The sequence below is a fragment of the Calidris pugnax genome, unplaced genomic scaffold (genome assembly GCF_001431845.1).
Source record: "Calidris pugnax isolate Ruff unplaced genomic scaffold, ASM143184v1 scaffold44, whole genome shotgun sequence".
Lineage (NCBI taxonomy): Eukaryota > Metazoa > Chordata > Aves > Charadriiformes > Scolopacidae > Calidris > Calidris pugnax.
Genome location: NW_015094506.1, coordinates 27,451,191 through 27,463,769, shown reverse-complemented (window position 1 = coordinate 27,463,769; position 12,579 = coordinate 27,451,191). Strand labels below are relative to the sequence as shown.

The 12,579-nt window shown below is 36.9% G+C and overlaps 1 protein-coding gene across 4 annotated transcripts in view; it reads left to right on the top strand.

The window, feature by feature from the left end:
- PPHLN1 (periphilin 1) overlaps positions 1 to 12,579 on the top strand; it is a 70,924-nt gene that overhangs the window by 17,523 nt on the left and 40,822 nt on the right. For 3 of the 4 annotated variants that reach the window (XM_014964242.1, XM_014964245.1, XM_014964244.1), the window contains one exon: positions 10,045 to 10,301. In XM_014964242.1, the coding sequence (XP_014819728.1) occupies positions 10,045 to 10,301 (257 nt within the window). The remainder of the gene's footprint in view (positions 1 to 10,044; positions 10,302 to 12,579) is intronic. The other variant, XM_014964243.1, reaches the window with a different exon arrangement.

The following is a 12,579-nucleotide window of genomic DNA, read 5'->3' as shown; positions in this document are numbered from 1 at the left end:
ACAATCCTTACAATGTAAAAACATAGAGGAATTTTTACCTCCTCCCTTATGTTCAACCGGATTTTTTTTTTGCATGTTTCAGCTAATGGTGGAGTTACTCTGCAAGGTGAATGTTGCTTTTGCTGACAGCGAGTTGTAGTTGTTGAGTGATTGCTTTTAATTTCTAAATATTTTTATTTGCATAACTATTGACCGTGATCATTATTGAAGATCTATTTTCTTTTATTTCTTTGCAGAACTTAACATTCAAATTATAAAAACATGTTTGCTTTCAAAAGTTGCTTACTGATAATTTTGTTCCTTTTAGGGGATATTGCAGAACTCTGATTTAATTGCTTATGCAATTTCCATCTCAGGTTGAGGGGAAGGGGTTGAAACTTTAAAAGTTAGAATACATGCTGTATTGATCATTCAATTTCTTTTTCTCTTGATAATTTCTCCTCATGAGCTTCTGAGGTCAGCTGCAGTATTCCTATTCAGCCAGGACCCTGCAGCCTCCCACGGCAGTCTGAGCTAAGATTTTTTTTTTTTCTTTTTCCTTGTAGTTGAAAGGAGACTCCTTTGACTGTTGTTAGTGATAGAGAAGTCTGGCTGTTCTACTTCATTTCAGAGTGATGTCATGGAAGCTTTGTTTTTCTAATCAAAAAAATTCAAAGTTTCTCCTATGTGGGAATTGTCAAATTAGCAGAACTTCCCACTACCTGATTATTATTTTTTTTCCCCTGCTGAGCTTGTAAATATACAGCCTCATGCAGTAGAATTTACTTTTTCTATGAAACTTAGAAGGGTTCTAAATCTTGGTTTTAACTCCTGCAGAGAGCCATTAGAGAAAACTGGGTAAGATTGTTTTCAAAAAGCCTAATTACAAATAGGTAATGTCAGCCTGATTCTCTGTGTGTGGTATTTCTTGTACTTCAGTCCTGTGAAATGTTCTAGTTAGATTTAAATATAGACTCTGTATTGTGACTCTAAAGGATTGACAAAGTATTCTTTGAACTAAAGACAGGTTGTCATAATCTTCTCAAAGAATGTTTTGATATTCTTAAAAACCCAGCCTGAATTATTATTGACTGAAGAACAGGTAGGTAGTAAATTGACCTGTAAGTATTTATTTGACAATTACAGTAAACACACCAAATTGGGTAGCAAAAAACCCCACTTCTCATTGTGGTAGCTCTCAATGCTATTATGTTTATTCAACTTGCTTTTGATCCAAAGCTATGTTATGTTTTAAGGATCTATGGCTTTTTGTGCGTACAGCTGTTTCCCCCGTGGTTTTTTGTAAGGCTGTAAATTGTCATATGAAAGGAGTCATCGTTATATTTTTTTAACAGTGGTTATTGCATGAGAAGTGTTTACTACAGCTGTTAGTATGTTATGATATACATCTAAGGAAAAATTCAGTAGTTTGTGCAAACAGTTAAATTTTGTAGTGACACTGATTTGTTGCTTAAAACTAAGTCACATTTTGGGAAAATTATGATTTTCTTCTTATCAGTGATGTTTATATAATGCTAATAAGCTGTAAGGACGTCCTCTGTTTACAACGATAGGGCAACATGCTTAAAGATAAGATTATGTACCTGCATGCTGTAAGATCTTGGTTAACACCTCACTTTAAAGAAGACTTCAAAAAGCAAGCTGGTCTGGCCCAATTTTATAGCTAGCATTATAATCAGGTGATAGATGGTATCAAACTAGCAACTTAATGCTGTATTGGGAAATAATGAGGCAAACTCCCATGGATAACACTTGATTATTCTGGAAAGGTTTCCTAAAAATATGTTGAAAAACAGCTAGGTACTGAGAGACAGTGGGGAGGGAAAGAAAAGGGAGTCTCCTTTCGAGTCCAGACAACTACTGGTAAGAATCTGACTAAATCATCTCAACGACCAGCCAATGAGTTTGCTTAATGAATGTAGTCATGGCTTTCTCAGGATGGGGAGTATTGTCACACAGGACTTGTACACAGTTTCCCTTAGGAAGAGAAATGCTTCATCTGTTCCATTCCAAGGATTTGTTTGTCATGTTTTGAATATACTAAGCATTTCAGGGAATTTAATTCCCATTGAGAGGGTGGGAACAGTAGGATGAGCTTTGCTTAGATGTTTTTTCTTTACAGGCCCTGCTAAAAAGTCTGTCTCCATCTTTCTTACATGCCCCTTTTAAGTATTGAAAGGCCACAAGGAGCCTTCTCTTCTTCAGGCTGAACAACCCCACTGTCTCAGCCTTTCCTCACAGGAGAGGTGTTCCATCCCTCTGATCACCTTTGTGGTCCTTCTCTGGACCCGTTCCAAAAGGTCTGTGTCTTTGCTGTGCTGAGGGCTCCAGAGCTGGAGGCAGTACTCCAGGTGGGGTCTCACCAGAGCAGAGCAGAGAGACAAATCACTTCAGGTTTGATGAGGCAGTAAACTAAGTATGTGTTATACAAATTTTATCTTACTTGATGCATTTTTTGGAAGAATTTTGTACAAGGATTATGGAAGTAAAACAAAGGATTATGTTAACAGAGGAGACTGAAGTGACAAGCAATGAATTAATGTTCTTCACAAGCACTCTGTTCAGCTACTGTTAATTTTATCTCTTACTAAAACTTGTCTCTGCTAAACAGTATTCTGTTTAAAAGTTTATCCTTGAACTTTTATTACTCACAGCCAGAATATTGTGTTTTCAGTGTTGCTCAGTTATGTGCGTCTATTATTTTTAGGAAAAAAAATGCATTACTACTTTGACTCTTACTGATGCGAACTTTTAACTGCTCTAAAATTCTACCAAGGGACTTATTTTACAAAACTAATGAATGCAGTAAGGAGACTGATCTTTCTACTGTAAAAATCAATATCCTCAGCAGTTTAAACCTATCTAAGCTGGTGCCATTCCAGTCCTCACCTCTCCCTGGTACTGTGTCAGGTGTTTGTACTTTTCAATGGGCTGGTCCTGAATGCTAATCCACCACAATCAGTTAAATAATTGTCTTCCAGTTTGATTACCTGATAGAAAATATCAATGCCGGGTTGGGCATGGGGTGGAAATACAGACTCAAGAAAGGTTGAGAAGATTAGGACTGTAGTAACACCAGTTTGATTTGGTATGATTTGTCTCTGAAGTGAACTCTTATTAAATCGCTGAAATAACTGAAAGCGTACAGGAGTTGCAGAAGGATTTTTAGTAATGAATTTACCCAAGTAGCATGGCTTGTCTCTGTGGTAAATATGTTCAAGTAAGTGCGGGTTGTAATATATAGGAAATGGCTTTAAAAAAAAAAAAGGGGGGGGCAAGAGATAGTAATGTATTTTGTAGTCGTTGTAACCTGTAATCAAAGTGAAAGGAAAAAGCAAACTGGAAAAAAAAAAGATAAAGCTACATGGCTGAATAATTTCCAAGAGGAAATGTCTGTCTTAACTCAGGGCTTTCTTATTTTGAACAAACTACATACTTGACAGGAAGGAATGAGATCGAATAAAGAAAAAACCCATTCTGTACAAAAATATTTTTTTCTTGATGTACTTATTATGTCTCTTATGTTGAAAAATCCAAAAGCAGGGATAGTTTGCTATTTTCTATGTATGTTTGCTATGCAGGAGTCCATACCAGTATTGCAAAACTGAGGCATAAGCAAATAAAACCTATTTAACTAATTGCTTCAAATTTCACTTTAATTTAAGAATAAATACATAGCAATTTGTGGAGCATTTTTCTGTGGAGCATATAGAGAAAAATGGAGTGTTTTTCTGATTTATGGATCTCATTAAGGGATTTGGAAAGAGAAGAAAACTAAATATAATAAGGGTATTGTGCGTCAGTATTACTGACATAAGGTATTACTGCTTACAAACCTGTTCCACAACTCGCTCTTTCCTTTTGCAGCTTTTTATTGAGAGTTTTAGAAAGTCAACCACGAGAGTCGATCAAGTCAGTACGTACTATTACAGTGCACTACTTGTTGCTTTCTGTTAAGTATCAATGAACTAACGGCATTCTGCGACATACTGATGAAGAGCCTTAAGAGCTCCTTTAGCAGATATTTCATGGTTTCTGGGTTCTTCGATTTAAGAATCTTAAAGATAGCCTTTGGCAAGAAGAGTAATTGCTTGCTGAACACAAAATTCACTTATGGTCCTAAAAATATAGTGCAAAAATCTTTCCTTCTCTCTTTCGGGTACTGAGTGTGTATATTAGACAAATGCATGCTATGTTGAATTGCTTGGCAAGCATGGACTTGAAGTAAAAACAAAACAAACAAAACCCTGAAGAAAACCCCCAAACAAACAAACAAAAGAAATTGTAACTTGGTCCATCACTTTCAACACATATGCACTCTGGAACTTTAGACCTATGATTTATTTTCTATTGTAGCGAAATTGCAGGGCCTTATTAAGCCCTCATTTTCAAAAAGAAAAGAGAAGCCAAGCTCACATGCATTTGAATGCAATTATTTTGTCCAATTTGCTCTTGATTGGTCTAATTAACATATTTTGTCTTTATTCTGCATACAGTTGTATAAAGCTGTTTGGTCTTAATTCTTTGGAACTTAAATCTGTTTTTCTGGACTCTGACTCTTTGCTTGTTTCTTGTTCCTCTGTCCTTATCTGTATGCTTGACCATAGTTTCTCTCTGTCAGATAATAGAGACTGGGTTTAAATATGCTTTTATTGTGTGGGCTTATCTTCCAGCAAGTTTAATAAATACATTATTGATGACAGTAGAAAAGAAGGTAAAGAGGAGTTTAATCTGATTTCCAGTTTCAGTTGAAGTGCATAGCTTTACTATTTAATTAAAGGACATAAGGGCATTTCTCATGTTGCTATAATATTCAAATTGTCTCACTTTTCTTTCCTTGATCTGTCATGGCATCCTGAGGTGTGTAGGGGGGAGATGAGTTTAGTAGCTTTTCATGAGGTGGGCAAGTGACATCAGGGTGGACTTTTGGTGTTTGCATATGATTACTTCAGTAGTACCACATGCAACATAAAAATCGTGAAGCATTTATATATTTTTAATTTGTTGTTGTATATTTGGTATGTCTAGTTATCCTTCTCTACATGAAATTTACCACTGTTTCACAATGCCTATTTCTTTTTGCCTTCATGCAAAAAGCTGTTAATAAGATTACACTGATTAGACCTAATTATGTTAATTTCATCTAAAGCAAATGCAAATATCACTTACGAGTACTGCAGTTACTTGCTTAGTCATAAAATGCTGAAAACCAGTTGTCATAAGAAATCTGTCATAATTTCAAGTGTTCAATTGAACACTGACGGAACCCGTTGCGATTACTTCTATCTGCAATGGTGTAATTCACTGTATAGTTTTAGCTTATGATAAATCAGCATAAAGATCCTTGGACAATTAGAAGAGATTATAGTAAGGCTCTAAAGCAGAACTCAAGTAGATTGTTGGTTTGTTGCACAAATATGTCCTGCGTGCTTTGGAAAGAGAGGCAATGAGTTCTGGGAGAGAGGATGGTGGCTGGAATCTTCCAGCACCTGCATTTACTTTGAGGATGTTAAAAGTAGAGATGTTTTTGACTCTTTGTGTTTGCTTTTTGAATGTTTAATACAGTAAATCTTCTGAGAAACTTAGAGGTCAGGGGTGTAGTATATTTTATTAAATGTTTCCACATCATCTGAATCACATTGGTAGCTCTATTGGCCCCTGCAGTGTCCTGACAAGGAAGGCAAGAGGGTTTTCATATTTTTTGTTTAACTCTTCCTCCCCCTTCCCCTTGCCTGTGTATTATGAGACACGGAAAGTGCATTGAGTTAAAAAGTGTGGTTCAAATCTTGTCTACTTTGTCTTTTGCACTGAACCTTGCTGTCTGATTTCCTCAATTTATTTTAAAAATTGTGTGGGTTACTTTTAGGCAAGTTTGGTAATCAAGCTCAATCCTATAAATAGGATATCTAGCCCCTTTGACAGTAACAATTATCTTTCTCAGATGGAAGGGGTCATATAAACTTCTCTGCAGACTTTTTATCTAGGTGGAGACTGCACTCACCCCTGACTTGCTGAAAGAACCTACAGTTCTTGCTCCCCAGGGATATGCTGTGGAGTTGCCAGTCTCTTCAGTGCAGTGTTGGAAGTGTGAGATGTGTCCTCTAGGGCTGGACTGCATTGTAGAGTAGTGTTTTAGTTGAGAAGATGGATGTCTGTATTGGGATGTAGAAGTCCAAGAGCATAGTAAGCATGAAGTGTCTGCAGTTACCCAGTAGCATGAATTCAATGACAGCGAACTAAGATTCCTCTTAAAAACAAAACTTGTATTGCATGTGATGTGCTTTCACATACCCAAGGGAACCTCCATTCCAGGCATTTCACTTGTGTTTGAAGTTTGCCTGTATGTACTCTTAAATTATAAAACTGACACACGGGTTTGTGTTAGTCTGTTTGACGGAGCTTAAGCTGTACCACTCCCTTTTGTAAACTTGACCCTTTTCCCACAGCGTTGCTGCTGAATGGTTTGCTGGGCTTCAAATGGCAGGGAGGGATGAGACCAGAAGAACTCGGTGTGGTGGTGGCAGCTTAGGAAAGATGGTGTCTCTGATCCTTTGGCAACAGAAAACCTCTCCAGTGTTGTATTCCCTTGGTCTCCTGCTTTACAGAAAGCTGTGCCTTTGCCTATTCACTATTTCTCCTTTTTCCTCCAGGAGACTGGAACTGATGGTTAACTGAAATAACTCTCAGGCTCGTGCTCCTCCCTCATCTGCCCTTGGCGGATCAGGGTATGGCTGTGTACTTATAAATCTTCAGGAGCTCATCCAAGATTATCAGCTTCAGTGAGAATTTAATGGTGAAGTTTTGTGGAGGTTAAAAATGCAAATACTTCCTGTATTTGCTCGATCCTGCTGAGAAGACTAACCTGTGCTTTCACGACTAAGCCTGAGATGTGACTGCAAAGTATAAAGATAAGAGGAAGCCTAAATAAAAGGGATTAATCCTGTATTTGTTATTCAGGGCAGTAGTTTTATTTTGAAGTTACAGCTGAGCACAAAATTTTGCATCTCTATTAAATATTGTCCCTGCTCAATAAACCTTTTGAGTATGTGTTGGAATCTGAAGCATGTGCTTAACTGCTGTGCTGAATTGGGGCCTTCATTACCAAATTGCAGGTGTATGTTAGCTTAAGTATTTAAGGAAGGAAAAAAAAGGTAAAACAATGCTTATTTTGTTCTGTTCAGTGTAGTTTGTTACATTAATGGAAAACGTCAGAAATGCTGTGCTGTTGCTATGCTGTCCAAAACAGACTGAATATAGTTGAGTGTTCAGTATGGGATAGGGTCAGTTCAGAATTAAGAGTGATGAAATGATAATTTGAAAAATGAAAGTGAGATTCTACTTTTTTTGGGTGCCTAATATTATTGTAGAATGAGGGTTTAAAATGTTTTCCTGTTTGAAAGTGTGTTTCAGTGATATTTTGTAAATTCTTGTGTGCATATTAGACCACTTATTATACCTGTGCAGTAGCTGGGGCTCTGTAAACATTTCCATAATAAACTTCTCTGTATACTAGGGTTTAATAACTTGCTTATAAAAACGTGCTTTGGGCATACAAGTGGGGTACTAGTCTGCCAGAAAGCTTGTGCTTTAAAGATAAATAAGATTATTTAAGGAGAGAGACTAGAAGGAAACTGAAGAAAAAGTGTGCTGTACCTATCTCGTTCCTGATGAATATGTGATCAATATGTTCTTTAATAAATTTACCCCCCCTCCATTGAACTAGACAAACTAGTTCAGTGTTGAGCTAATCTTTCTAGTATTCTTAAGGTCTGAATTTTTGCTTTAAGTCTATTGCTACACGTAATGTAGATAAAGCATTAGTTCCCTATTTTCAGCTACATCTCCTAGGTTTGAGAACTCGCCTGGCTTCTTAAGATTTCATTTTGCTAAATCTAAGTGGACAAAGAGGTTTGAGCTTTTCTTCATTAAATGTGTTTTCTCAATCTCTGATAATTTCAGTTATCTCCTTCTGGAAAGTTTTCTGTTAATCTATACATTTCCTAAGGAGTGAGCATATTGCTCTTAGGCCTTTGAAGAAAGCAGGAGGATTATCCTTGTGTGTATTCTGGGCTGATTCATTCTTTGATGTGAGTGTCTATACAATGGCTACTGTATGGAGGCTATTAAATAGCATACTACTTAACAATTCCTTAATTGTTTTTTTTTTTTACTGGCTCCCTTGGGGAGAAGAAAGTGTCGCAATAAACAGAAGATGAAGAAAATTTGTTAAGAGAGGAAATTAATATTGATTTTTAGCACACCTGTTAGAAATCTGTGTAACATTGTCTTGTATCAGTTTTGGTATGCAAATAAAATATGCTTTTCTGTGAGATAAGATACCTATGAGAGGCCTGTGGTCTGTTAACAGTGAAATTATTTAACTGTAAACCTGGCTTTGGTTCAGTGGCATCTTGCTGAAAACCAGGGTGGCTGAGAGTTATTGATTCATACTTTAGTTTTGTATGAAAATTTTCAAAATAAAGATTTGGTTTATTTTCCCGATACTTTATTCCATCTGGAACTGGAGAAATTAGATGAAGCGTTGTCTATATTTTTAGTGGCAATGCACACGCGCCAATGATATTTTTTTTTTTTTCCTGTTGGAGGTAAACCTCAATGTTGCTTGTGGGACGTTTGTGCTGTGAAGCAGAAAGAGTCATGCAGATTTGCTTTCTGTGCAAAAAGTAAATCAGCACTGTATAAAACACATCAGTGTAATAGGGTTTGTGTTACTGTGGTGCTACCCGTGTTGTTTCAGTAGTCCAAAATACTTTTTTGCACACTGAAGTCCTTTGTCACCCGTCACAAATGTGGGTCTGTAACATGCTATAGGAATTGTACACTAGAGGGCTTTTTTCTTTTATCCACCAACATAAAATTAGCTGCAGCTACTTGTGCTAAATGAGACCACCGGATCTTTGCTTGTCTTTGTGAGATGTTGCCTTATTTATTTCCAAAAATATTGGAAACAGGAGAGAAAAACCAGTGAAGCAGGGAACGTTCTGGCTTACTATAAATGCTGTGAAGTCTTTATTTTACTTAACAATGCTGTGGAGGAGCTGAGAAGTACTTGCTTCTCCTAGCAGTGTGTCTTCTGACCAGATGTCACAAGTCTAGATTCAGTAGGTCTTCACTTGCATGTTTGTTAGCTGAGGTTCTTTAGGAAAAGCCCAATTTAACACTGCTTTTTTGACCTTTACGTATACATACATACTAATATAATTTGCAGGTAACCGGGACGTTTGGGGTATGTTCTGACGTAACAATAGATAAATTTAGTAGAAAGTTTTGGTGTTCACTAGCTTATGGTTTCAAATCAGTTGGGTTCCATGTAATACTGAGTGTGTCTATGACATTTTACAGCAAAGTTCAAAGTGAATGTTCTGTATTATGAAAGTCATAGGCTTTTTAGTGGGCATAAATCTTCATATTTTCATTCAGTTTGACCTTGGGTGGATGCATAGGCATGACAATAGATATTCTGCAGTTTTCTTCTTTAGTCCTTGCTGGGTATAAACGGAAATCCCTCAGAGACGTTTCCCATAGCCAGATGTATGAAATCAAATGAGGGACATAGTCCCCTGAAAATAAGGGTAAGAAAAACAGAGTTGACAAACAGCCAAATTGTGTAAGCAATATTCATCTTGTGCATTTTTAGCTATTGTAAATTAAAGCTTAATTTCTAGGTGAAGTGGAGTGAGTCTGAAGAAATAAAATGTGAGAGTCCCAGTTTCTTGACACTCTCTCTCTCTTATATTTTAGCTGTATTATTTAGAAGTAGAAATGAATTAGCTTCTAGCCATGTGGTCGAATGAAATCTGAAACAAAAAATACATACATATATATTTTTTCTGTTTTCCTACATGTTTTGCATTCATTGCCTAGTACTCTAACAATGCTGGAGATTTCAGATGTGCTCTGCAGATGACAGCTAACCTATTTGTATTTACCAGACATAAAATGTTGCCATTGTATTATCTAGTGCTTTTCCACAAACACTGGAAAGATAACCAAGTAACTTGTATTTTTCTGTTGTCTTCCAAGGGAGGTCAGAGATGGCTTCAGAAGAAAAAGCTTCTATCCTTCTCATTATATGCGGGAGCGATCCCCTCATAAGAGGGACTCTCCTTTCTTCAGGGAATCGCCGGGGAGCCGAAGGGATTCTCCGCACAGCAGATCTGGCTCTAGTGTCAGCAGCAGGAGCTACTCTCCTGAAAGAAGCAAAGCCTATCCTTTCCACCAGTCCCAGCATAGCAGAAGTATGTCATCTTTACATAAAAGAAATATTTCTTCTCAGCAAGGTAATGCTGGATTAATGATGAGAACTGGTTGGTGAGGTGAAACTGCAGCTCATTGTATAAATCCGTTTTCTTTACATGCTGTCTTTTGCAATGAGAAAACTAGACATTTTGTACCAATTATGTTTTGTCTGCTCTTTGGTTGTTTCGCTGTACTCTCTGTGTTCCCTTATGTATTTCATGTGGGAGATTGTAGGTGTTATTTCAGTAGCAGCTCCAGCCTGACTGTAAGAGTTAGAGCTGCACAGCTTTTTCTAGTATCGTATGTTATTTCCCTTTTAGCATCAGCTGCTTCTGTTACTTCTTTACATGCGTCATTGGATTCCCTGACAAGAAACTTTTCTGCCTTCTGTAGCAGGTGAAGGCTTTTCTTCCTGCAACCAAGAGAAAAGAGGGATTAAAAAAATTGGAGAAATTACATATTGCTACTTCTTACATTTTCTGAAAATGTTATTTGAACTGTAGTATTAGGATTCTGAGGCTGGTTGATTTTTAGCAATGTCATCTCATAGTCAGATTCTCTCAAATCTGATTTTCCTCAAAGAAAGGTGAAACATATCTCAGTTGAGTCTATACTCCATATGTTCTGCCTTTTAAAAACTCCCAGAAATCTAATTAATCATCTGTTTTGAAAATATTTAAGGATTTCCTATTTAAATAATTTGGAAAAAAAAAAGGCAAAATTGCTTTTTTTAGTATGTTACAATTTTAGCCACTGCCGTTTGTACAGCTTATGTAAATTAATCTGATTTGATTTCCCTTTCTGCAAATACTTTCTAGTGAATTATACAAACTTACTGTTCATTTTGGCAGCTTTTAAAAAATTAATTAGATTTTTTTTTTTATTTGCTGATAGGTATATTGTGTGTTTCCAGAGTGGCAAGCTGCACTATTAGGTAGCGGTTCCTGCCAAAAAAGATCTTATGGAGCTCAGTTAACATAATTTAAATATTGAGGAATCATTCCACTCCTTGCAGAATACAAATTATCTTTCTAGCTCATAATTGCAGTTCTTTTAATATTTTGTAGCAATACTTAGGGACTGTGAATTCCTGTAAGAGTAGGAGAGGAAGAGAAAAATACGATACTCAACTAAATTTGTAGAAGTGTTGTAGATGTGCAGATTATAATTATCAGGAACAGGAAAAAAATTGTTGTGAGAAACAGTATAAAATTTGGGAATGTTTCAGGGTTCTCCTAAAATTTTGAGCCAACTTTTATCACATTTGTAGTGTACTGGCAGAATTATTGAAACAGTAGTGGTGATAGCAAAGTAGAAGCAGAACCAGAAAAGATGCTGATCAAGAGAGGAGGTTACATTTACATCTGTGGCTTTTGGGATTTTTTTCCAATCACGATTAAACATTTCTCCCCATCATTTTGAAATCAGTTTTAAAGAGACCAGATGGCTTATACACTGCACTATTTCTTTATAACTGCCTGTTCCCTGGAAAATAGTACTACTAAACTGTTCGTCTAGATGACTGAATTAAAATGGCCTATTCACAAGGTATAAATGGCTTAAGTAATACTTTTTAAATCGTGTTTGAATATGATTTGTCTTAGGTAAGTCATGTATTACATATTTAAAAGGAACATAAAGTGAGAAATAGCTCATATGTCAGCAGTACATTTTAGTCTGTACTTAAATGGATTTACAACATGCGAAGTATATACTATTTCATAAGGAGCTTGTAATATGATTTCTTTTTAACTATCATAATACTGTTTAAAATCATGCTGTGTGAATCAGTTTGTCCTGATGACTTCCACTGAAGGAGGAATATCCCGTGCTCTCCATCCCTGTATAAATTGGGGTGAGCACAGGGTTTGAACAAAGGAAATTGGGGGAGACATAAAGAAGCTTGGTGAAGGGAGGAGAAGGGCTCATGGGAAGGGACAGGCGTTCAGCCGTTGTGGGAGAGCATGGAGAGAAGCAAAGTGGTGTTCCCTCACCAGGCCCGTCAGTAAGGGGTCTGTAGGGTGGCACCACTGAGGGGGGTGCAGGAAGGCAAGTGGTGGTGCTTGGAAATTGTTTAGGTAGAGATTGTGGGTTCACAGTAGCCACACGCATTCAGAAGAAATTGCTCCCTAATAATACCTCCAAATTAAATGGTAGTTTCTCTCTCTCTGCTTAACTTTGAATAATTTACTGCCACTTGTATCGGTTTATTTCATCTATTCAAGCAGCTACATGTAATCCACTCAACTGAGATAATCTTAAAAGAATCCAGTGTGATGAAGGAAGCGCAGGTAGGAGGCAGAGTTAAGAGTAGTCTGT